This window comes from Callionymus lyra, chromosome 6, assembly GCF_982586985.1.
Source record: "Callionymus lyra chromosome 6, fCalLyr1.hap1.1, whole genome shotgun sequence".
Classification (NCBI taxonomy): domain Eukaryota; kingdom Metazoa; phylum Chordata; class Actinopteri; order Syngnathiformes; family Callionymidae; genus Callionymus; species Callionymus lyra.
In genome coordinates, this window is record NC_141823.1 from 9,547,223 (window position 1) to 9,575,205 (window position 27,983).

The following is a 27,983-nucleotide window of genomic DNA, read 5'->3' on the forward strand; positions in this document are numbered from 1 at the left end:
CTGTATGGGCGGTCTCAATGGGGTGGGTAGAGATCGATAAGCAGGTGGAGTGTAAATAAAATCCCAGGCTCATCCTTCTGGGTGTGATTCTTCCCAGAGCCTGAGCAGAACCAAACCGAAAACACTCCGACAGGTTGAGTGAACGGACGAGTGGCTGTGTACAGTGTTTGGCACCAAAGTGTTGTGATTCATGACGAACGACGATTCAGAAGCACTTACCGGGTACGGCGAGATTGCGTGTTTTTGCTAACATGACACAAATCACCAGCGATCTCAGACAGAACAACATCGAAAAGGACAACGCACACAAACACGTGCACACAAAACGGTATATACAGCAACAGAATCCTTTATATTCAGCAAAGGAGCCAGCCTTTGTTTGTTGTGGTAATTCCCGTCTCAAGTAGCTAGGTATCATAGGTATTATCTTAATGCTATTTCATCAACCTTCACAGCTTGCTTTTCCACACCAAAAAGGTCAATCTTTTTGGATTAGCTTGAGTAACTTTTCCCCCCAAAAAAAGTATATGTACCCATACATACATATGGGTATGTACAGGTTTATCCATATACCGTATTTTCCGCACTATAAGGCTCACTTAAAAGCCTTTAAACTTGACAGTGCGCCTTATAATCCGGAGCGCCTTATATATGAACATTACCTGGTGGGTGACTTGTTTACAAACACTTTCATGACCCTGCGCCGACTGAGCCGACACACCGTGAGCGGGATTAGGTCATTGCGTCATCGTGGGGTGGGATTAACGACACGTCACATCATGGCGGACAATTATGGAGTAAGATTACTGCCACGGGTTTGAGTGAGTGTGTCTTGGTTGTTGTACACTCAAAACCTTTTTTTTTCGCGCAAAATCACGTTGCTGCACACTAAACCAGTCATACACGTGTGTTCAACATGTCAAAGACACGAGCACTCTAGCCGTCATACACGCGCTCAACTTCCCTGCTGCGCACTCAACATGTGTCTGCTCACAACACCAGTCTCACGCGCAGCTGCTTTAAGCCTTTTAAACATCATTTGAACATCGTTACCATGGGAGTGAATGGAGCTGTCAGAACGCTTAATAAAGTTTGACTTAATCTGACTGTTTTGTTGACATTGCCTTTAGCACAGCTTTATCTAGTAGATGCATAACGCAACCCCAGTCAAATGTTTGACTTTATCTTTTATTCTATGAGCCTTATAATCCGGTGCCCCTATTTATGAAAACATTTCTTTAATAGGCGATTCATCGAAGGTGCGCCTAATAGTGCGGAAAATACGGTATTTGCCATACTGGAAGTATGCGTCTGATTTTCATGTTGTCTTTTTCATTTTTTGAGACTTAATTTTTCGTAATTATTCCTTCCTTTCATTCAAAATCAGTTGTACTCTTCATCTCTGTTATCTTAAATACTGCCATCTTTATAGGTCACCACATCAACATGAATTTCTGGACTTCATAGCAACCTAGGATAGCAGCATCAGAGACGAGTGCGACTATGTTGTCTTTGTCAAGATCGTCTTAATTTCAAGTAGAGTAGGTGAACCACGATGTGGTTGAAAATGCGGAAGGGAGGATTTCAGCCCTGCCGGGTGTCTCCATCTGTGAGTGACTGATCACAGCCGGAGTGGCTTGTGTCTCTAATCCAGTACCACTGTACGACAGTGCAAAGACCCGGCTCTGTGTACCGCGGCACCGGCTGATCAAACCAATCATGTGACAGGCAAACCTCTTTCGAAATGACTACGATTTTCCCAGCTCTGTGTCCTCTCAAGCAACACATCCGATCAAACCAAACCCCCCCCGCCGATACCGCCAAGTTGGGTACTTCAATCCGGGATAAAGACGACGCGCGATCCAGCCCGAAGAGGTTGAGAGTCAAGGGTAAACCAGGGGTAATACTCGGGGTATTGTGCTTGACAACTGTGACAATTATCGTGTGGAATATTCTAACCTTATGCTAAACATACGATTTGAATCCGAATGTTCGCCTGACAAAATACTTCAAGTGTTGTTAAGCTATGTGAGTATCGCGATGGTATGAATTAGACGCACAGTTGAAAGAAAAAAAACAGACGTGACGATTGAAATACAGAGATCATCTCGCCTCGTCTAAATTACCGGCGAAACACTGCCAATCCCTGCGAAGGCTTTTTATTGCAATATCTCTTGTCTCTCCTGCGGACAACTAGGACAAACTCCTGAATTATTTATGGAGTCCATCGCTTTTTTTTCTAATATGGCATTATTAACACGTTGGAGCAGAAGCTGACAATCACCTCTAAGCCATAAGGAAAAACACGAGGCTCAAAAATGAATCTAGACGCAACATTTAGGTCAACTTCATCCCATGTACCTATGACCCAAATAACCTGGTATTACGATCGCCTCCTGGGATTAATATGAAAATAATCTTCATAATCATGTGCGTCTGTTTACATTGTTTTCCCCTCTTTCTTATTCTCTCCATACTTGACGTCAAGCAGACGGCGCTTGTCTTGCTTTTCCAAAGCCAATTCTTTATTTATTTTTCCTTCACTCATTGCGAACAAAGGGAAATATTCAACTAGGAATTGAATAGCTTAATCCTCTTTTTCACTCTTCCCAGTAGCTTGAATGGTGACAGATTAACACGCCGGAGGTTTACAAACCCAGCCATTTGAAAATGTAATTGCTGGTGGCACACGGCACGCATGTGTTTAAGAGGAAAAAAAAAAAAGGTTAATGCTAAAGCTCAAACACCTCGGCCCCCCCACGAGGAGGAGGAGGCACTGGGTCCCAGACCCGGGACCGCTACCTGGACCCGAAAGCGTCCCCCCGCCCCGAATGGTTTGCCGGGTCCGCATAGTTACTGTTCACTTCTGCTAATTATTACAGCCAATCAGTGAGGTTAACGGGGCGGAGCCTGGCCAGACCATGTTCTGGGGCATTTAACAGCTGGCAGCAATGGAGGTGAATGCATTACACACTGCCCTCATCCAATAAAAATAAAACACCCTGACATCTGAGGTGTAGTTAGCGCAGGAGGGGAGGGGAGGATGTGATGAAGACCAGAGGGGGGGAAGAAAAGGAAGGGAGGGCAGCAGAGGTGGACGGAAGAGATATGATAACATGATGTCCAAGTGCCACCTAGTGACAAGTCCCAAGGTTTATAGCGTTTTTGGATGTGAAGCAGGACCGACTCATCTGCAGGACTTTGTTTATAATCATTTTAATGGTAAACCATAAACAATAGAGTAGAGATGGTTACTGTTGTTAAAAAGTAAAAAAAAATAGTAGCGTTATTTTCTGTCCTTCTGCCTGATATTAATGTCTTATAGACTTTTTAGAAATAGATAAATGTCTTGAAGATAAGGATCTAAACTACTTGATCTCTTGAACCCACTTTACATTGTTTTAATTGATAATATACATTTTTTTGCTAGCAGTGTTAAGAGTTACAACAGATTTTTCATAATTTTAATTTATCTTACAGATATTTATTATTTGTATAATGCTATTTTAACGATGTAAATAGATTGTAATAAATACTTCTTATACCATTTTTATCCCTTTTCTTCTTACAAACAACCTACGATATAACAGGAAATACTTTTATTATCTATAATTTATATATTAATTTCCACGTATAATGAACAGGTCAGGTACAGTACACTTAAATTAAACTTGATCTTCACAAAAACAACCAAGATTGTACCTTCCCAGGTGTACTGCAGAATGGAGAAGCTCATATGCAAAGGAAAAGACAGGATTTGATTTGTTTGATCCAACAGCCAATAACCTGTCGACTTCTCTCCTGCAACCTGACTCATCCGTTCTGATCGGGCAGCAGATCCGTAACAGTGTACTGGAAGAGTCCACCGGGGCCCCGGGGTCCCCTCCCCTCATTAGCCCCGGTATAAATCACACTCTGCCAGTGCCCGGAGGTGAGAAGGATGAGAGTGGAGGTGAGTTTGAAATAATGCTTATGTCACGGCGGGTCAGGCCTCCATTATGGCCGTTTCAAAAACTATTAATCTTGCTTGTAGTCAGCGGCCTAGAAATAATTACTTCATCCAACCCATGTAATACAGCATGACCAGCGGTCCAGCCTGGTCAATTTGAGACTGGGGAGGCATGATGATGGGGGAGATGGAGGGAGAGAAATGAGGAGGGAAAGAAGGGGCAGGGCCACAAATTATGGGGGCCAGTTTCTATCGCCTCGGTGACTGATGGCCTGCTCGCTTTAGCGACGGCCTCTTGATCCCACAGCACTGATTTACAAAGGTACGCACACGTCAAGAGCCACATGTATGCATGCATACTAGTGTACCATATAGATCTAGAGGCGGAGCCACAAGTTACATTCCACACACATAGATATTGACAAAAGATGTCTGATATATATTTACATGCATTTTAAGTGTCAGAGAGAACCTAGTAACATATTCACAGTGGTATTAGTCAATATAAAAGCTGATATTGTGTGGCCGTCTTTCTCTTAATACTCTCAAATGGTAAAACCTGGTCAACAGATTGAGCGACCCAGGTCGGTTTGGTATCACTTAAGGTTTAGCTTTTGATTAGAGAAAAAAAAATGGAATGTCTTGTAACTGATTTACAAGGAAATGTAGCATAACAATTCCTAAAACGTTTAGGGACAAAAGGCTTTAATATAAACAGATACAATATGAAGATAAATGCTGTGTATATTGGAAAGTATCTAGCGACGCAATACATGTCACGATACAAAGTCAACAATACGATACATAGTGATACTGTAGTAACAACTATATATTTGTAGTATTGTCGAGTACTTGACTCTGCCTGTTGCAGAATTTACAGACCACATGACTCTTGACGAATATCCAGATGTATCGCCATTGCGATATTTTCTGACACCCCTTATCCATACCCCTAACTTCAACTTGACTTAATCACGTGATTCCAATGTTGTAGTCTTCCTCTCGAAGATGCAGTAAGTCCCTCATCATGAAGGTATTTTGAAGTTAACTTTATACATTTCTCCATGTCCAAAATCTCAGCAAACAAGAGGATACAAGAGCAAAGCCCATTATGATGTGTAATAATGTCTTCACTCCTCCAGCCAGCTGTAATCACGTCTGCTTTTTTTATACAACAAGTCCTTTGGAGGCGTAGACTTCCGGGACTCATGACATGCGATGACATTCCTTGATACTTGACCAATCACAACAGAGTGGGTGTGATTATGGTAAACAAGATCATATCTCCAGACAAACAAAGCCTTTTCCGTGGGCACATATTCTAATGTAAATATTTCAATTAATAGACCGTTTTTTTTATACACACAGAAACAAACTAATGAGTACAATAGAGTGTGAGTGTCCTGTGTGAACAGACTTTACGTAAAGAACACGAGAAGCAGGAACTCATTGAATTTAATTATGGCCGCACGTTATTGAAAATAAGTGCGATATTTCGACATTAATGTCTCAAATTGCAATATCGATATTAATGCGATATTCTTTTACTTTCACCTAAAAATTTAGCCTCCTTGTACACGCGTACATAACAGGTTATAAATGACCTGAAGCTAACAACTTAGCCCATTAGCATAGGGCGAAGACGGACAGGTTTACACTTGTTTGGAAGTTCCTCGATCATATAAAAATTGCTGAAAACAACTGAGACGAGATGAAAAGTACTGACAATATGTTGCTTTAGCAAAAGGGGGTCGAAAGAGATGAGTGACTGGATCACTCGCGTTTGAGTAGCACTCATTAGTTAGTCTTACTTCTGTGTATAAAATGATATACTTTATATACTTTCTTTTTTTTTAACGAAAAATTGCTGTATTTGCTGTTGCTAATTAGAAAAAAAAAAAAATCATAAAAGTTCTACCTAACCTATATATACAAGACGCGTCACCATAGCAACCGAGCTTAGCAAGCTGCGCCGCACAGCTCCAGACGGACGGGGACGTAAACAACAACGAGACATAGAAGTACAAATTGACAACTTTACAGAACGTGACACCGATGTTCGCGCCTGGTTGGTTAAAGAAATGCTTGATTTATACAAAAACAAATTATATATTGTCGAATGTTTGCATGTGCAAATATCGCGATATCGATATTTTTTTTTCGATGTATCACGCAGCCCTAATTTTAATATCATAATATTTTCCACTAAAGCACATTTGCAACCAACTATGCTATAGTAGAGTGCAGCTTGAATAGCGGTCCACATGCCTTACGCCACCTTCTCCCTACGTTAAGACGCCACAGATCCGATGGCGCCGACATCACGGCAAACGCAGCGGTCGGAATAAACTCCGGCGCTTGTGCAAACTCAGCCTGGGTGAGCGTCACAGGAAGTGACTGCGGAGTGACACAAATAAATGCGGCGCCGCAGTGGCTGTCACAACTGGCATTGCAGGTGCAAATTTAATTAGTCAAGGTGAAGTCTCCCTTGTTGTCTGCGAACGGTGAGGGGTTGGGTGGTGAGGGGGGGGAGGGGGGGTCCTCGCCATGCACGACTGTAAACACGAGCAATGTACTAATCAGGTGTCACCGCCGCATTTGATCAACCCGCGGAAACTTGTCACGAATCCCCCTTCGCCAGGGACCGGGGGGCCGACGGGGACGAGAACAAAGGAAGGGAAGAGCTGTCACGGGAGAACACGGTGGCGCCGAAGTGTGGTGGATGAAGAGGAGTCTTGCCCATTAGTGGTCTCCATCGTCTCTCTTTTCCTGCCGCCTAGCATCGTGCCTCCCCTCGCTCCAACTTGTTTTTCCCTTTCTTTTCTAATACACTTCCTTGTCACCGAGTATATACATCCAAAACGTGTGGATTTCTTATCCCGCTTACTTTTCAAACAACAAGGCAGAACGGAGGGTGGGTAGGCGGGTGGAAAGAAGGAGTTTTTTGTTTACCCTCAATAGTACCACAGAGATATAGCTGCGCTCGTTTTGTTTTTGTCAAGCCTCGCTTCAAGTTTTCATGTTAAAAATCTGCAGAACTAGAGCAAACATGACTTCTTTTTTTTCTTTTTTTTTTGTTGGCTCTCAAACAAGAGCAGGACCATTTACTGTTTACCTTTTTTTCCGGAGATATTGAATGCATTAGCCGAGCGAACCTCCTCGGGAACACGGGCGAGTGACAGGGCCTCGATCGTCTTTTCTTTTTTTTGCGCGACTGTCGTGGTAACGGGCGATTACGAACAAAGAGAAGACGGGAGGAAAGAATATTTAAAACCTTCCGACTAGTGATACATAAATTAATTAAAGGACAAAAAAAAAACAAGTGGAGAATTAAAGTTGGAACATCTGTCAGCGACTTAGCTTCCCAACGTAATACCAGTGTTAGAACATTTATACCCTTGAAGTTAATGATCCCCTCTTTAATTGACAGTCAAGAAAAACGGGCTGCGGCAGCATCCTGCCGAGGCGCCGATAAGAACGCTACCCCCCCCATCACCACCACCACTCCTACCTCCTTCCCCAAAAAAAAATAAAATGGAAAAAAAAACAGTTTAAAGAACCTTGGCACTAATCCCTATTGTCATCCCAGCGAAGCAGAAGGACTTACAAACACAGATAACTCGGCGGAAGCTGTCTCTTCCTCATGAGTTATGGGGACAGCGGAGCTGCTGCGCTCCTCGAATCAGTCACTCAGATTAGCCCAATCCCTCTGTGCTGTCAGTCAAGCGAGACACTAGCCTGTCAGCACATTTACATGAGTCCATCTCACATGTGACAATGGCCCCCTATATGTGACAATGACGGTGAAAGAAGGGGTCCACTCGCTGATAGATAGCGCCGTGTGCCGCCGGATTAAGCTTCTGGTGTCACCGACAACTGTTTGAGGAAAAAGTCTTCGGCGTTGCTGTATTTTGAAAGGGAAGCATGTGTGGATGATGCGCACGCCTTCACCCACGGATGAATATATCATCAGAAATATATATGTTACAGTATTGCAACCTTGGCTTGTGTATATGTTCTATTGCGGGTCGTGCATGATTGAAGGATGAAAAATAGTATTTTTGTTACTTTTAACGCTCAGTTTTGCGGGACTTGCTTTGGATTCGGACATCAGAGAGGAGCCGCCAGCGCGTCGCCAACCAAGCCTAGCTAGCTACGCCACACAGCTCACAGACAGACGGAAACGTAAACAACAACAAGACTTATAAGTACAAATTGAAAACTTTATAGACACTGATTGGTCGAAGTGCGAATTTAAGAAATGCTTGATTTATACAATAAGAAATTGTAAATTACCGCACTTCTTCAATATGCATATCGCTCGTGCAGATATCGTGATATCGATATTTTGTCTATATATCATTTAGCCCTAATTTCAAGATTGGCAACTTCAACTAAACAGTTCTGTTATACCAAGATTTCGGTAGTCGATATAAATACCAGTACATTTCTTCAACACATTGAAATACGCACCCGCAAGCATATACCGTCTACGTTGGTTCTGCCCAGAACACGTGTACTCGGTACTTACGGTAACAAAACAAGCTGGTATCCTTGCATTTTTGCGTGCTGCTACTAAATTGGTACCGAAGTATCGGTTCTTATCACAACCCAAGCTTCTAGTGTCAGAGCTACACCTATGAACTGGACACCATAGCACGTCTTATTCTTATTCGTCAAAGGTGTCACGGCAAGTTATCTTCTCCTGTTCTTAATCTATTGTGACCCTTCCTAAAAACACCTTTACTCTTCATATCTTGCTATATCATCTCCATGATTGTCGTCCCATTTTACACAACGCTACACTTTCACTTCATCTTCCGTCAACCCAATTACCATGTTGCACCCTGCCTGCACTCTCCTCTTAGCTTTTCCTGATCTGGTTTGGAAATTAATATCAATACTTTGGTATGTTAATAGTAACTCAAATTTATTTGTTTTGTGGTTCAAAGGTCATACTACAACACATTATGAATGAAGAATGTTATTAACCATTAATCAAAGTATGACACAAAACGCCAAACGAACCCCCAAAAGATTAAGTGGAAACCGTGCTATGAATTATTGTCATTATTATTTATTTATTTATTTATAAATATTTTTGTTATAATTTCTTAATAAGGGAACTTTTTTCTAATGGCCATCATCTAACGTGTATGCATGTTTAAACGTTCTGCTGTGAAAACTCAAATTTCCTGGCTGCGAGACAAATAAAGGACTATCTTATCTTATCTCCGAGTAGGCGTGTACATCACTGCATTGAATGGTGATCAGATACAAATCTCAATACATGCATTACTCATAATACTTATCAATTGATGTGATTGCAGTTAATCTATTTGTGAGGAGAAAATAAAGAAATAGTTATTATAAAGAATTGAATTAATTCATCAACATCAAAAACTATTAAGAAGAAACTATTCAATGTTTACAAATAGGGCAAAAAAATGTAATAAATGAGAATGAAAACAACCCTTAGATATTACCCTTAGATAAGTTGCTCTAACTTTTTCTTTCAACTAACCATAGTTCGACTTTTCAGATACCTTTTCCCTTGTTGTTACTCACAAGCGAGAGCCATACTCTCGTAATATAATATCATCACAAACGCCCACAGAATTAGAGTTGCTATATTTTGAAGCTTCAATCCACCGAGTCACACTTTTCAAACGAGCAGTCGGAACTAAAATTCAACTGATCCAGAAACTATGTATTCGTATTATAGACATTTAAAATGTAAATAAATTACCCATTTTCGTATCTGTTAATCTTTAAACCTCTAGTTGTTTTTTTACACTTTGTTGCATCATACGTTTAAAACATGCTTGGATAATATTTCTATTGTTGTGTTCGTCAAACACTAAGAACAGTTAAGACGATTATAAGGAATTGTCTGGAATAAAAATAATATAAAAGTGTGTTTTTCAAGTCGTCCTTGTACCGTTTTAAAGTTGTGGCTCCCTGACAAAATAATCGTTTGGATCCTCGCCTCGACAGCTGGCGGGGGGACCTGTCCGAGGATCGGTCCGTGAGTTCCGCCCGGTCCGTTTGTACTTTCAAATAAGAATACGAGAAGAAACCCAACGGCACCTGAGAGCTGGCGGCGGTGCGGCTGATTTGGTATGCTTGTGTGACTCGCTTCTCTTCAAACAGTCCTGCAACAAATGACAGTGGATGCCCTCTACATAACAGGGCCAGGGCAAGCATGACACAAGGGTTGACAACTGAACCCCCTTACCACACTCCCTAACCCCCGATGCCAAGGGTGCACGCACATACACACTCTGCACTGGAAGCAGCCCAGACATGACCGCTCACGAGCCCCTTTCCTAACCCCTCCTTGTGTTTCTTTTTTTTCTTTTTTTTTTTCTCCATCTCACTGGAGACAGCCCTCAATTCAGGACCACTTTTAGCCCGGGCGAGTGGATGTGACCCGCTGCCCCCCAGTCAAGCTCATCTGAATAAACAGAGCCGAAAGGAGCAGGCGAAAAGGAGGGGAAAAATCTGCCTACATTATGAAAGGAAGCAAGGATTCAGCCAAGGGTGTGCTTTTCTTTTATGCACGTCTGATCAAGTGCTTGACAGCGCCAGTGGCTGGAATTACGGACTGTTGAACAAAAAGTTTAAGTGTGTGTAGCCCCCGTTTTGTGCTCGGTTTTCGGATTTCCGCCGGGAATGTGACAAGCCCTGAGCGTCACCCCAAAAAAAACATAGAACCCGCCCACCGACCATAGGTAGTCCATGACCAGGTATGGCCAAAAGGAAAGTGCCGGGATGAGAGGTCGGATGTGTAGGCGAAGGGAGGGATGAAGGAGGAGAGGAAAAGGAGGGGATGGTCGGGCTGGTCAGGGGTTAAGTGTAGAGAAGACAGCGATGAAAGGCAACTGTCATGCACCAGTGCTCGCCCAGGAGCACCTGTCTCCAGAAGAACATGCAAAGTGTGCCGGTCACGTCCTGACAATACCACCCTTTTTTTTTTTTGCATCTCAACACACATTCGATGGAAGAAAAAAAAAAAAAAAAAAAGGGGCCGATGCTCCACCATTGGAAAAAAAAAAGGCATCACGGGCGCTGACAGCATGCCAGTCAAGCTGTCATTGGCTTCTTCGCATATGCAAGGAAAAGTTAGGCTGATGAAGGAAAAAACACAAGAGGTGCTCGGAAGCGAGAACCACTGAGACATGAACGGACTACCTGAAGTGAGCAGACACTTCTGAGACACTTGATGCGCAGTAAATTCCGGGCACGAGAAAAACAAAAAAGGCTCCACACCGATCGAAAAATACAACATTTTTACCCTGAAGTTGGAAGAGTGAACTCAAGTGTTATGAGAAGATAAAAAAAGGATTAATGCCAAACGACAAATTACATCACAAAGGGATTAATCAATGATCTGTTAAAAAAATTAATAATAATAATTGAACCTGTGTCGCACGTTCTACATTTTAAGACTTAGGTCTTGGTTGAAAAAAAAAATAAAAAAAACATATTTTCATCATAATTGTGTTCTTTATCTTTAGGATTAGACTTAGATTGTATCATCTTGTTCTTTCTCTTTATTTCTCTTTGTTCTTGTTCTTATTTTATTTTTATGAATAATTGCTGTATTGCTGTGTCTAATTGGAAAAAAACTATTTCCCAAAGGAGACCTCCTGAGGGATCGATAAAGTTCTACCTAGCCTAACCTATAATAAAGACAACATATTCCATGTGTGCTTGCTAAAATTAAATATCAGCAATATCCATAAAACTTTATATATATTTTTGACACACACTCGAAAAGAAATCAATAAATAAAATCACAATTAAATAATTTATATTAATATAAAGAGGATTTCCTAAATGCAACATCACACAGTTGAATTACCAGTTCAAAGGTACTTTCTACTTGATGTCTATTAGATGTTGAGCTAATAAAGCCTCAGATAAATATGAAAAGCATATGCGTATCAAGCCGTGGAGTGACTTTGTGGAACTGTCTGGAGACAGAAATAAAGTCAACTTATAAATTTGTTTTTTTGTAGGTAAAAAAAATACCATTTCTAAATAAGTTTAATGGAGAGAAAGCAAGGATTATAAAGGGATACATCTAGAAAAAGAATATTGTTGATAAGTACCATATTGCAATTAAATTACCATATGGTACTTATGTATAGTGATAATAATAATCATACTGTAGTTTGTATGTGTATATGTCACAGTACAGATTGGAATTCCAATCGGAATCAGGACAATCTCCAATTCTAATAGGAGAAATTCCGATTACATCAAAATGTTTTAGAAAATAGACTGAATCAATTCACACCTAAAATTAAATCATAGGTAAGCCTACATTCAGCATTACTATTCTAGGTGAATTATTTCATATTTTAGATCTGATAACCCTTCTGTCAATACATATTGGAATTCAATCTCTACTAGTAGGATTCAAGATCCTACTGGATTCAAACCTGTAATACATTGATATCTGCCAAGTTTATCCATATAAAAGATACTATATCATGTAATATAGATAATATAGATAATACCAGATGAGATCTATGTGATCTTTTGCTATGAGTGTTTGTATATTTTGTATTTTATGGATATGGATGTGCAGAAAATATGTGGCAAATTGGTACGAACTGAAGAATAATTAAAAATGTGGTAGGACATTTTCCTACTACTTTTATCAAACAACAGTGATTTGTTATGTTTTATTTGGCTTTATTTTAGCTTAACTTGTGATTATAATAGATGAAATAGTAGTAATAGAAAAAAAAATGCATTTATAACAACAACTAAACAGATATTTATTGTTTTGTTTTTTGTTTTCTAGAAATATATACGATCACCTGCTGTTGAAAATATCTATTACTGTGTATCACATGCTTAACGATCCGTAAAACAATTTATTACTAGAGATAAACGAGTTTTCCCCTTTTGTAAAAGCTTCATACAAAGTCAACAAGATGATCTCACCACCTAACAAGAAGGCATAATAACAGCAACAAGAATAAAACACAACACCCCGAAACATTCCTAATGACTATCCGACAGAAGAAGCCGATTATCACCCGCTGGCCGAGCCAATGGCAAGTCTCAAAACTTGACTCACTTCCTATTTATGTTCTGCCACTTAAGAGCAATAAGCCAGGTATTTTTACACACTTTCATTGTTCACGTTTATGGCCAAAGACGTTTTATGTACAAATTAGCAGCTAGTCGTTACAAGGCCTCGTGAACCTGGACTCCAGCGGCTTTTCCTAAAAGAACGGTTTTTGGACTTCGCATTGGATCCAGATGTTGACCAGAGGTAGTAGCAGGTGTTTCGCTTTAGTGGAAAGGTGAGTCATTCCTGAGCAAATAAACCTATAAATTAAAAGTGCACGTTGAAGTCATGTTTGCTGGCAGACGTTGTTATTTTCTTTTACTCTCAAACAAGAATTGCTCATTTTAAAGCGTGTGTGAGTAATACTGTACAGTTTTAAAGTCTTTACACCGTCAATAAAGCGTGCTCGATTAAATAAACATACTGTCTGGCAAATATACGTTCAATTACAGCTTGTGAAAAAGGAAACATGCAACAGGTTGAGAAGGATAATTACTTATAGATGATTGGCAGGCTTTTCTATACAAATGGAGGCAAAAGGGACAACTTTTCATATTTCCTGTAATGATTGGTATAATTTCCTTTTTTCATTTAGAACAGACCCTATAACCACGTGACCACAAAACAGTTTTACGGCTGTGGGTCAGAGACGGAGGTTGCGTTAATTTCTACCAGTTTCCAGGATGAGAAAGTGGTCGCAACAAGAGTCCCCGTTCTCATTTTCATAAGAAAAAATAAGTACATTTAAAGGTGAAAAGGCCTAGCTCTGTCGATGTCGGAGAAGAGGGCAGTGTCGATGGAGAGATCGAGATGTTAGATTAGGAAAAATATATGGACTACTGCGACAAACTACGGGAGATGAAGTACCCCTTCAGTAAGAGACGTATCATCCCCAGGGTCTGTGTTAGTAAGTAAGTAAGTAGTTTATATTTGTAGAACCCTTTCCAGACCAAGGACACAAAGCGCTAAAACAATCAAAACAATACCCAATAAAATATATACTTAAAAGGTCAAGACAACACCGAAAATAACACAGGAGTCTCAGAAAATCAGGGAAAAGCCTGCACAAATAAAAATGTCTAAGGAACTTCAGTTCTTTGGAGGAACATGCCTCGTCTTTCGCGGCCAATTGTAGTACCCAGATGTTCATCATGTGCTCAAGACTTGATAATGCTGCCGATCATTGAATGGTAAATGTCTCTTTTTCATGCTTATTTAGCAGCCAAAGCACTTTAAACCAAGTTACACATTCACCCATTCACACACTGATAGGAGTAGGCTGGAGTAGAACAACCAGGGTAAAGTGTCAAAATCAGGGACACAACGCCACATCCAGAACTGGGATTGAACCCGCAACTTCTCAGGCCATAAGTCAACCACTCTACCAACTGAGCTATGAGGCCCCCCCCATTGTAATGTCTTCTCTTTGTTAAAATTGATCTTATGAAACTATTATCTAGAAAAAAAAGGTTTTCTCAGGAAAAGGGATTGGAGTGACGGTATCGGTACTTGTATTAAAGGTTTCGATGGATACCCAGTCCCATAAGCCTCTGGGATGAAGACATTCAGTGCTACTTTGTGCAAACTTCACAGGACTATTTTTCAGTTCACTGAAGTAAAGCGTTGCTTATTACATATTTGACGGTAGTTTTTGGATTCAAATATATACTTTACTAATATTTAGTAACTGACATCTATACTTAATGTACCATATTTTAACTGCTTTAAAAACATGCCATAAAATACTTAAAACTGAATGAATGTTTAAATTAGTATTAATTGTAAGTAAGAAAGTAATTTATATCTGTAGAGCGCTTTTCCAGACCAGGGTCACAAAGCGCTTAAACAATCAAAACAATACTCAATAAAATATATACTTTAAAAGATCAAGACAACACCAAGACAAACTCAGGAGTCTCAGAGAATCAAGGAAAAGTCTGCACGAATAAAAATGTCTCCAAGTAAGAAGGAATTAGTACATTTGAAAATTGAATATAAAAAAATGACAAATGTACGTCTTAATAAGATATATTGTCAATATCTTTAACTTTCTTCTTCTGACATCCTGACTGGAAATTGTAAAAACGACATACGAACATGGCTACGACAACACAGATATGGACAAAGATAGCCTTGAGTGTCTAATGAACCCCCTGGAGGCTGTTGCCTGTATGTTTGAGGTGAGTGGGGTCACCCCCATGTTTATTCAGCAGCATCCAAAGAGCCACCAGCGTCTATTGATTGAACTGATTATTCCCCGTCTCTCTTGTGACGGGACACACACTTGACAGACGAACCCTGCCTGAGCAGGTCCGACTCGCAGTAATCTCATCGAATCTGACGGCTGATTTCGGCCCGTACGGTTAAGCATGATCCACGCGGTGGCCTTGTTTGCGAAATATACTCTTGACATCCGTGGCTAATGGCTCAACACTACGATGAGCTGCTCGGCAGGGGCTGTCAGGCGCGTAAGCTGTCAAGAGCTGTTTGGACAATGAGTGTATCTGCTTTTCCGTGGGAGGGATCGTTGCAGGTGGTCAATTGGAAGTCTCGCGAGTAGGAATCCGTCAATCAAGCTACCATCATCTACACCCGATGGACGGGACTGTCCGAGCGTTTCTAGAACGAACCGTGTTAATCAGCTTTAACGTCACGAATACCACCGACAATTATGTGGCACCTGAAGCTGTCAGCTGTTGATTTACCTGATCTAGAAGAAACCTGTGCATTATTCTACTACCTGCTGAAACACATTAATGGTCAGCTTTCCAAAGGGATGATGGCACTGGACAGACGTGTCTTATCTTGTTAGCCGAGAGGTTCTGCAGCGAACTAATGAACATCCTGAGAAATGTCTCTTTACATTAAGTAATCATGTGTAGAAATGAAACCTTAATATAAGGTAAAGTAGAACTTTATTGAGGTCTCCTTCGGGAAAATGCTTTTTTTTCCAATATCCACAGCAAATATGGCAATTTTTCATAAAAAATAAATCAAAATAAAATAAGAACAAGAACAAACAGAAATAAAGAGAAAGAACAAGATGATACAATCTAAGTCTAAAGATAAAGAACATAGATCAAAGAAAAATTAAAAAAAAGACAAAGGATACAAAGACTAACATAGAACAGAACATCCAGATACTTTTCCTCCACTCCTGCCCCCTAACTCAGAATTGTACAATTTAATAGCCCAAGGAATAATAATAAAAATAAATAATATTCATTTTTTTTATTATTATTGCAGTTTAAGTAGCCGATTGTGATTTAATTTAATTTTCTAATCAGAATCAATTAGTTTTCACAACTGGGTAGTTAACCATTCTGTAGACTGTTATATGCATTTTGGTCAAACAAAGACAACAATTTTAAATATTTTTAGAGGAAAAAAAACAGGGAAAGTTATTAGAAAGAGAAAGACAGAAAGTGCCACCTGTACCTAAATACATAAAAAAGTATTTAATACTAATAAGTCATATTATAGGGTGTAAGTTGAACTGTTTTTTTTTTAAAAGAGATGTACAGTAAACCAATTTCCATCCTTGATACATATTTCTTTTTCTTATTTATTTGTGTTTGTTTTGTTTGTAATAATTTCTGGCCTCAGAAATAGCACTTTCTTGCTGAAAAGAATAAATAAAACATGGCAGATGTTTGATTAGAATTAGTGTTAAAACAGATAAATGTATTTTTCTTTAATCTGCAATCCCGATACGATGATGATGGGGGCGGTACTGAGAAATTTGTATCCTGTTCAAATAGAATTATTATAAATTATGACACTGTGGATTGTTTTTTTCGTAATTTTCTTTCAGTATTAAGTAAGTTAATTTATATTTATAGAGCGCTTTTCACAAAGCGCTTGAACAATCAAAACAATACTCAATAAAATATATACCTAAAAGGTCAAGATAGTACAGAGAACAACACAGGAGTTCTAGAAAATCAAGGAAACGCCTGAACAAAAAAAAAAGGTTTTAAGATGTTTCTTGAAGGAGTCAGTAGATCCATCAAGCGCAAATAGAGAGGAAGATAATTCAAAAGCTTAGGAGCAACAGTAATAAAATGTTTGTTTTTAGGTCTTGACAACTGGGTACTTGATTCAACTATAGAGACAGTTATATTGTACACATGTAACATTAAATTATGTTGAATATTTGACTGGCTCACCGGAAGTTTTTATCCTTTCTTTGACAAAATCTATAACAACAAATTAAAAATATTTTTTACTTTACTCTTTTACTGACGATCTATCTCCAGAAACACATTCAGATACAATAACTACATGATAATGCAACATGAAGCCACTCAAACCACTGCTACACAATCAAAACGACACAACTAATAGAAAAAACATCCCTGGCGCCAAATCTGTTTTCGCCATTTTTTGGTCCGAATCGCAGCCCAATTACGACACCACGGCCATCTCAAAGACGGAGAGACAACGCAGACGGAGCTGTTAAAGTTGATACCCTTCCAGATGCAAACCAAATGTGGACACCGTGAACCTTTTAAAATCATCCGTTCAACACAGGCCGTTGTAAAAATGGAAACAGAAGAAAGAGCTTCTAAGGTTTCTCACATTTATCACCGAAAAGACGATTGAGCCCGCGATCGAAAAAACAGACATCATCTTAAGGATAATATCACGTTTCGATCATTTGATTTACGTCCTTCGGATATAACGCGATCGGAACATATGCTTAGAACTTCAAAGTATATCGACTTCAACCGCTTATCCTTTGTCATGAAAAGTCCCGTTTATGCTGAGGTTCCAAAGACGCCTCAATTCAACCTTTCAGTTAAGGATAGGAAAAGTCTCTACTGTAAGTCACTTATGAATGAATGGAACACGTAATATTTAAGTAGCTTAGATCACATATTATCATATATACAAACTCAAGGAAAGATCTGGGAAACAACAACATTTTCCTTGATCAATGATATCTAACCTTCAACTTGTGTAGAATAAGTTCAAATAAGTATGACCCGTGTCTATTTTAGACTTATTATAAATGAAAAATAAACTTAAAACATATGCTTAGAACTTCAAAGTATATCTTCTTCAACCGCTTATCCTTTGCCATGAAAAGTCCTGTTTATGTCGAGGTTCCAAAGACGCCTCAATTCAACCTTCCAGTCAAGGATAGGAAAAGTCTTTAATGAAAGTCACTTATGTATGAATGAAACATAATAATTAAGTATCTTGAATCAAATGTTATCCTATATACAAACTCAATGATGATATACAAACTCAAGGAAAGATGTCTATCTGGGAAACACAACAACATTTTCCTTTTTTTGTTGATATCAATAATATTTAACCTTCAACTTGTGTAGAATAAGTTCAAATAAAAATGACCCGTGTCTAAATATGTTTCAGGTAATGTTCACTCCAACAAACCAGGCTACTTACTTGACACCAAAACATCTATAAAATAAGCCAAGGATCAAGACGGCGAAGGCGTAGATGCTAAAGAAAAACATCATGAGTGGCAGACTAATCAGCCCCTTCCAATGTCGACATCGCCGATCAATGAAAGACCCCTGGCCTCGGGCCCCCGAACCATATTACACACCAAAAACTTCATATTCATTCATTGATTTTGATTTTCAGAATAGTACATCATTGAACTCCAATGGGAACAAAAAAAATAGAAGCCGGGGCTGAGGTCAAGCCCTCATTGGGCGAAATGTTTCCGCGTTATTGATGGTTCACGTTGAAAGAAATGACTCGGATCAATAGCAAAAGGGTTTTCCCGGCAACGACAGGTTGTTCCAGATGGAAATGTATAAATACATCTTGGAGTGGCTTCACCGAACGGGGCTAAATGCCTCCCCTTAAGGTAAACTCTTTGATTAGCCGGGGCCAAAGGTGAGTGCTGATGCTAGTATGCCACACTTCCAATAGCTCAAGGACGCTAATGCACACAGGGGCCCTGTAAAGAGGCCACGAATGTGACAGGAAGCACGCCCTGGTGGAGCCCAGAGCCAATGACCTGACCCGCCTTTTCATTTGTAATAATGTTGGGCCCTGGCTTATCTATTCTCTGTCATGTTCATATAATACTTTCTATTAATTATGAAGCAAAGTTGCTATTTTAATGGAATAATAGTTTTTATAATTCAAATGAAATAAAAGCAAGAATCTTTTAATATATATTTTTAAATGATATCAAATTTACAAAATGATTTAAAGCTCATTTAAAGACGACTAAATTGGATATTATACATCTTTTTTATTTTCCCTTGAACCAAGCGCAGGACTCTCAGGTAAGGGAGCCCAACCTTGCTCACACAGGGGCCAGATTTGATGGAGAAGAATCAAAAATAGGTCCTAAGGACCTAAAAAAACACTCCACCCTGGACGTGCCAAGAACAACTGACCAGAGAAAGTGTGAACCCTGCAAAATATCTCAAACAGCCCTCTCATTTAGCTCTCTTATTTCATATCCCAAGGTCATGTATTGTTATTCTTTTAAATAACTTGAACCTTGTATATACCATTAACTAGTTTGACTAACCTTGCCCATCATACAGGATTCAGATTAAGTCATTTTTACAGATGTCAACATCATTGTGCAATTTTCACATATTTTAATGGACTTTCTATGGTTAAAAAATGCAGATGAACCATAGATAATAGAATTTATGCGATGAGCAGTGAGCATCAAGACATTTTCGCAAGTGGGATCAATTGTACCCCTGGCCTAAAATTGGGGATTATTTTGCGAGTTATCAACTACAAACATGTCATTCACTGACGCTCCCTTGATCACTGGAGTATGATTTAAAATGCCAATGACTTAAAGAGTTCATCGCCAGGATTATTGGAACAGAAAAAGCGATTTGATGATTCTATCATCCCTCAACGTCCTGAACACTTCCAAAGCATGCATCCCTGGCGTGCACAAGACCTGAGCTGTGTCTCAAATCGCATACTTGCGTACTTAAACTTGGTATATTTTAGTGCATAAGTGAGTATGCATTCTTAGTATGCAAAACGTAGTGGGCTATCCACACTAAATTGTCACTAAAACGCCCAAAAACTGAGTATGCACCAATGGAAACTTTCTACCCTAAACGGCTCCATCTTAGTGACGTTGATGTTGTAAACGGAATTTGCGTCACAAACACTCAAATGAAGTGCATTTTCAGCAGCAGTAGGAGGATGACACGTCTTCGGTGTTGATACCGGCGTAAAATATCTAGCGAATATTTTGTTTCTCATATTTCCTGATCCAAACAATTGCTACCAGCAGGTGTCGATAGTGTTCCTACAGCTGCTTGAAATCATCGTTAAATAGTAGTAGAAGAGGAAGCTGTCGCGTCATTTCCTGTTAGTGTCTAGCAGCAGTGTTTGATTTGAGACGTACTATCTGTGGAGAATTTGAGTACTAGTTAGTACATACACTATCTTGATGCATAGTAACCGCCAGTGCACTAAGAGAAGTATGCGATTTGAGACAATACTGGGCTGTGTCCCAAATCGCGCTCTTCTCCGAGTGCACTGCTTTACAGTACACTGTAAGACAGTGCACTTACTTGCGCAGTGCTCAAATTTCAAAAGTGGGTAGTACCGTTTCAAATCAAACACTGTTGCTACACACTTCTCCGGGACGCACTTGTGTACTCAAAATATTAAGGGTAGAAGTGCAGAAGCCCGCGAAAATAGGGAGGACCGGCTCACTAGCACCGCTTCAGTATCAGTTGTGTAGCTGCACAATTTAAACCATGTTCACCAATCGCCTTTTTTTCTTTTGTTGACCAATATTATTTTCATTTGGCGCCAGTGTATCGATCATCACCGTATATAAGGGCTTTTTTTTTCGCCTCATCGATATTTCCGCCGCACGCCTCGTAATCTGAAGAAAGCAGCTGTAAATCCCGTGGCTAATAGCAAAAGAGCTGCTCGCTCTTATTTACAGCACAATTACCGGCAACAACAACCATCCTCACAGCTTCCCTTTTGCTCAAACAGCAGCCAGTGGGGCCATAAAAATGGGAGGAACCAAATCATTGCCTACTCCTTAATTAAATGAAAGCTGTTAGCTTCATTTGCCTGCCGTCTTTTTTTTTCACTGAACCGAACGGCCCACTCTTTTAAGACCTCCCAGACGCCATCCCTGCTCGGCCTTAAATCACGAGCGGATAAATGGGGCCGGTGGGGGGGCGGGGGGGGTCCCCTGCTGGACTCGCCGGTTCGGGGCCACCCAGCGGCAAGGCCGGGGCTAGGGGGGGGGATGTGGTAGATCGACACCTCGCCGGCGATAAGTAATTCTGTAGGAGGATTAGCAGCATGATAGCCTGATCAATACTGTGTGCTTAGGCCATTAGGAATGCAGCGAGGAAATGACCCCCTCCGGTAATAAAGTAGGGCATCAGGGTTCTCCTTCATTTGCCAGCTCCATTAGTGTAATGGTATCATTATCTGCCACAGCCGTATTTTTTGGAAGTCTGGCTTTTCCAAAGCTCGACCGGTGGGGGTCTGATGAAGCTGTGAGAGCCCCCGTTGTTTGCTCCTTTTTATATTTTTTTGGCCACGAGGCTGAGGTGTAAATCCGGCTCTGTGGGAGCTCATGCGATACTCAGCCTCAGGTTTTCGGTGCTCATGCTTTATGTCGCCATCCAACACTATTTCTCCATTATTGACTCATTAATAGAGCGTGCGGCGTAGAGCTCGGGTTAAGAGGTATAGAGGGAAAAAAGATGGCGAAAACCTGCTGAACGTGCAGAATCGGACCACCCCCCCACTACCCCCTTCTTGCTTAAACACCGGGTCTGACATGACAGGACGTCGGCATTAGTCGCCATAAATCGTTTTCCTTTACACTAATTCACCGGCGAACATTTTGTGGGCGAGAATCGATTAACCAACGTCTGGATGCGCGGCCACATAATCAGCTTTTTTTTACCTTTTGCTAGTTGTTAATTTAACAGGATTGCCAAGGGAAACACAAACCATTTTAATGAGTGTTCGGAAATTAAAATCCCTAAACAGCTTGCACGATGTGCCACGACCAGAACAAACCAATGAGGCTGATCTAAGCAATGAGGCTGAGGCTGAGCCCAGGACCTCACAACATCTGGTGACCCTGTGCGATCATTACTTAGCCTGCTGCTCGCACACACACTTCCTGTTTCGACACCGCACTTTATACTTGTCATCGCTCTGCAAATGGTGAGCGTGCATCAAAGACGGCGTTTACAGTTAAAGGGACGGGGGTCGGTGTTTTTTGCTCACACTTGCCGAAAACACGAGCAGAAATCATTCTGCGTTGACATGGACGATATAACATAATGAATTTTGAATTTATTGTGATCACGGAGTGACAGTTTTTACCCTTTTATGAAGGACACCAAAAAGTATTTCTATTATTTTTGAGGCGAGTGTGAGAAAATATAAATCATAATTCAACAGCATGTTCGAAAAAAAATGTTAAAATACATTTTGTATGGTTAATATTTCAACAAGGTGTGTATAAAATAAAATGAATTGAATCATGTTATTTACAATTCACGTGTGGTTATTCGCAGTATTTGTTCATTTTTGTGTTGCGTTTAAAATTCCAGCCACTAGATGGCAGCAGTCATTACGTCCTCTGTAGCTAATGGATCAATAAGATTCTGTAAGATCCCGATGATGACTGAGGACGAGAGGATACAGCTGGTTTTAAAGCTGACATATTTTGGTTTCAAAACAAAAGCAGTTACGACTTCGTCAAGAGTCATGTGGTCTGTAATTTCTGCAACACCAGAGTCAAGTACTCGGACAATACTACAGTATATATTGTTGTTCCTGCAGTATTGCGATACATCGTATCCTATCGTAAGATTCTTGCCAATACACACCCCTATTTTAAGGTGTAAAAAATCCTTCATCATAATCAGAAAACACTTGTTAACAAAATCAAGAATGTGTTGTGGTGGCGTTAATTAAAAATGAAACAATACAAGTTAAATAAAAAGACATTCACTAAAATAAAATAAGAGGCATTAACAAGTTAGTTACTTGTTATTATAATGGCACCGTCTCTGACATAAACATTAGCAACCAGACTAAAAATTGTCTTGTTTAAATGTGCTTATACACTTTATTCATTACAATATCCATTACAAGCAGTTGCAGAGCGCACTCTCACTTCGCTCTAGAACTCCCCTGAAAAAAGGGTGTCATATGTTTTTGGTGAACTCAAAAAACACAGCATACAATCGATAATAAACTTAATGATTCAAGGATTATATTGGCATTAAACTCACTCAAACTAAGTTTTTTGACGGCAAAAAACACAAACCAAAACGGAGAATTGAACCCGGACCAAGGAGGAAAATGCAACAATACTTATTGCTGGACAATCAAGTGATATTTGCTCAATCAAGGTCAAACAAATTAATTGAAAATTCTTCAAATCCCCCCTGGATCCAGGTGGAACAATAGAACACCAACAAATTGCTGCAATCCAAGTTATTTTTTAACTAACAAAAAGTCATGATCACATGACTATTAAATGGTTAAAGTTATAACTAGATACATTTAAACCACATGGGGTGCTTCTGCACACACTTCTCTGACGGATGTGTTAACATCTGATGGTTGGAACTTCAGGAGGATCAGTGTGGTTTAAATATAAAAAGCAGTGTCATCATTTGACTCTTTTCCTGTTTCCACACTCCCAATAATAACAGCATCTCAATCACTGCGATCCCATCCAAGCCACCATCTTAACTGTATCATCGCTAAATGACAATTGGTACAATAACAGAGAATATAATTCGGGGCAGATCTGCAACCATATACTCATGTTGGCTGTTCCTCTTGCTCTTCTTTTTTTTTTTTCTGTATTTATCTAAAGAGAGAGGCAGATAAGCCATTAGGTTCTGTGCTGCCTGAGCGCCCGAGGGCCAGCTGGAATGAGTTCCCTTCTCTGAGCCGCTCATCTGGCCGCCATGGCTGCTTTCATAAACAGGAGGAACCACGTCCTACATAGTTTCACTGCTGTCTAACATGATCCAAACACATGTGCCACAGCAGACAGCATCCAAGTCCCGAGATAAGAGCAGAAACAGATGGAACAGTCAACAGTAAGAAAGATAAGATTGATGACTTAAGGCTAAATATATATATATATATATATATATATAAGGATGCCTTGGGCGTAGCAAAGTCCTTCCTTCCTTTCTGTCAGTGTTTCATCAGTTATAGTCAAGTTTAAAATAAGAATATCCTACTAAGAGCACTTTAAAGCAGATGGTTCTTTTCAAGTTTATGGAATATAAGTAGGTAAGTAAGTAATAGTTATTTGAAAAGAGACTTTTTTTAGGCCGTTGTCAAAAATAGTAATACTTTAAAATGTATTGGTACTGAAAACACTGTAACTGGATATGATAGCGATTTGTTAATAACACACTACTATGGTCCGTCCTAGGTAGTTTGCTGCTCATTTGGGTTGTTTTATTAGCCATTAATTGTGACGAGCAGCCAATTAGATAAGAATATGAACTTTGTACCGCACGTTTATAAGTACCGAGTCTACCTGAGAAACTGGATTGAAGAAGACGGAAATTGATTTGCAACTAAACCCAAGAAACCACAGTCAACTCTACAAGTATTGTTAAAAAAATATATATATAATACCTCATTAAAACGGTGTCAGATTTTGTTCTTAATTAAAATAATGTTATTTTTTTGCATTTAGAAGCAGTAAATTTAAAAAAAACTGTAAAGATATTTTTTGGATTGTTTTTTTTTCCTACATTTTATGAATATGTTATTATTTCTATGTAATTTATTATTTTTATGTTTCTACATTTTCATTTTATAACTTTTTTTTTTTTTTATTTATCTTTCTTATTTTTATCCCCTCAAGATTAAAAGATTAAAAATGATATCAGGTATTGAATTCCTACTAGGGTGTTGACATGTTTTTTTTGCATCTTTAATAAACCTTTAATGAAACATAAGCACCTCAGCAGGAGGAAAACAAGACAACCTACTTTTGATTTAATTTCCTCAAATATCCTTAGACATTATATGGAGAATGTTAAGAGGCCAGATATCAGCATTAAAGCATGTTTTATTTTAAGGTAATTTAAAACTACATTTCAAAATTACATTGACAACATAAAAGTTGATTTTATAAAATGAAATTACATTTAAGAACAACATCTTATATTATTTCTGGAAAAGCCTTTGGTAACATGTTATTATTATTATTATTTACATTAAAAGAAAAAATATATATATCAATAATAATTAAACAGGGAAACTGGTAAAAAAATATATATATATATTTGATTACTTGTATGGAAGTACATCAGTGCCATCAGAATATTGAATGGTTGAATTTATTTTTTCAAATATTCAAATAATTTCAAATATTAAATATTTGTTATATTTTAGTTTGAATTATTAAATATTTGTTATATTTTAATTTAAATTATTAAATCTTTTTTTATTTGTATCCTTTTGAATTCAATATTAAAAAAAATCGTAACATTTGAAATTCAATATAAAAAATACGAAGCCCTTTAAATTCAATATAAAAAATAAATGAAACACCAGCCAAAGCTAAACAACTACCGAGTTACTTAATAGCACTTGCATGCATAAATGATCAGGTGACAACATCACTGCCATTACTGAAAATATCTAAACTGATGCAGCAGTGACGTTGTCACCTGATCATTTATGCATGCAAGTGCTATTAAGCTGAATTTAAAAGGCTTTGTATTTTTTAATATTGAATTTAAAAGGCTTCCTATTTTTTAATATTGAATTTAAAATGCTTCAAATTGGTTTTATATTGAATTTAAGAATCTTTGAATTGCTTTATTTAACAAATATTGAATAATTGAAATGAAAATATAACCGATATTGAATAATTGAAATGAAAATATAACCAATATTGAATATTTGAAATGAAAATATAACACATATTGAATAATTGAAATTAAAATATAACCAATATTGAATTATTTAAATTAAAATATAACAAATATTGAATTATTTAAATGTATAACTTTTACCAATATTAAATAATTTAAATTAAAATATAACAAATATTGACTAATTGAAATTAAAATATAACAAATATTGAATAATTTAAATTAAAATATAACATATACTGAATAATTTAAATTAAAATATAACAAATATTGAATTTTTAAATTAAAATAAAACAAACATTGAATAATTTAAATAATTCAACCATTCACTATTTGAAAAAAATAAATTCAACCATTCAATATTCTGATGGCATTGATTTACTTCCATATACTTGGATGACAATAAAGTATATGCATAAGGATGAAAGGTAATCAAATACAAATACACAATATCCACTACCAACTTCAAAAAGTTACCTAGTAAAAAACACATGTCAATACAGTGAAATATAGATTTCTCAAGAAAACACATCAAATACACAACTAAAATAAAAAACAATCAAACTAAATACAACATTATTTCTTCAGATGTCATTTTTAACCAGTGCATGAATCCTCAGTAGAATAGTTATTGACACGTGATCACGTGACTGCAGGAACTCAAACCAAAACTTGTTGAACCTTCAAAAGTGTCAACAACGTGGTCGTACTGGGGTGTGTGTGTGTGCGTGTGTGTGTGCGTGTGTGTGCGAGCAGCAACTGGAAACGTTGTTGCAACTTTTATTATCATTTTTGTGTCGTTATTTCAGGCATCATTGTGTCGTGCACGTACACGCAAATAACGGCTCTCGCAGTGATGCACTTGTTTGTTGTTGTTTTGTGTCAACAATGTTGTGAAATGGACACAAAAGAGCCCAGAAGACAATGTGAAGAATGCGCTGATATTTCGCCACTTCTGCGCCTTCGAAACCAGCGGAGCAGCTCAACACCCGCCGCCGGAGACGTTCACTCGGACGCAGGGCTGAGAAAGAAAGCAGACCCGTCGGAGGAAAAAACGCTATCAATACCTTTCTTCTCTTCTCCCTCTCACTGTCACCCGATCTTTTCATCTTCCTGGACTTGTGTTTACACCGCGTCGCACCCGCGCGCTTCTGCTTGTGGTTGTTGTAGTCCGCCCGAGGATTTAAAGATACAACTTATTCTCGTCTCGCAACGTGTTTCTACTTACAAACATCATTTAAGTAACTATAAAATATAGCTCATGATTAATTATTGGCGACATCTTAACTTTAAAAGACGTAAGCGTGGCGGAGAACCGGAAGTTTCAGTTCGGTGAACTACATATTCCAAGATGCTCGTCAGTTTAAAGCGGAAGTGGCGTCAGAGAGCGCCAGATGATGAGCCGCGCGGCTTCAGCGTAACATGATTTATTTATTCACCTGTTACGCACTTAAGTTTGAATTGTTTAATGAATTGACATTTTATTTGTTTATCCCGTATTATTTTTGAAAAAATGTTGGTGCTCTTTATTTATAGATTTAAAAAAAAATGTATATATAGAAGCTGTATTTTCAATCACCATTTTTGCAGTTAGTTATTTTACAAACTATACAGTTAAATAACAAGAATATATTTTCCTCTAAAGAGTAGAATATATATATATATATATATATATATATATATATATATATATATATATATATAAAAAAAATAATAATAATAATAATAATAATATATATATATATATATATATATATATATATATAATATATATTATATATATAAATATTGAATGCATGCATTTTGTAATGAAAAAAATATTATTATTTGAGCAATTGATTAATTTGTTGTTTGATACATTTATTTTTCTCACGTTGGATACATTTTGAGTTGTCACAGCAGTTCACAGAAAAAGATAATCACCGTTCAATCTTCTTTATTATAAAATTATGCAGGTTAATGTCAACACAGAACACAAAAACAGTTGATGTTAAAAAAGTAAATAAATGAATACATTTAAAACATATATATAATTCTTAACTGGTAGTGTTTATACACA

At 38.3% G+C, this 27,983-nt stretch overlaps 1 protein-coding gene across 1 annotated transcript in view; it reads right to left on the minus strand.

The window, feature by feature from the left end:
- The window catches only part of fto (FTO alpha-ketoglutarate dependent dioxygenase), a 203,606-nt gene extending 176,467 nt beyond the window's left edge, over window positions 1–27,139 (minus strand). The window contains exon 1 of the mRNA XM_087793536.1: window positions 26,992–27,139. Coding sequence (XP_087649662.1) covers window positions 26,992–27,033 — 42 coding nt within the window. The 5' untranslated portion in view covers window positions 27,034–27,139. The remainder of the gene's footprint in view (window positions 1–26,991) is intronic.
- Between the last annotated feature and the right edge of the window lie 844 nt (window positions 27,140–27,983).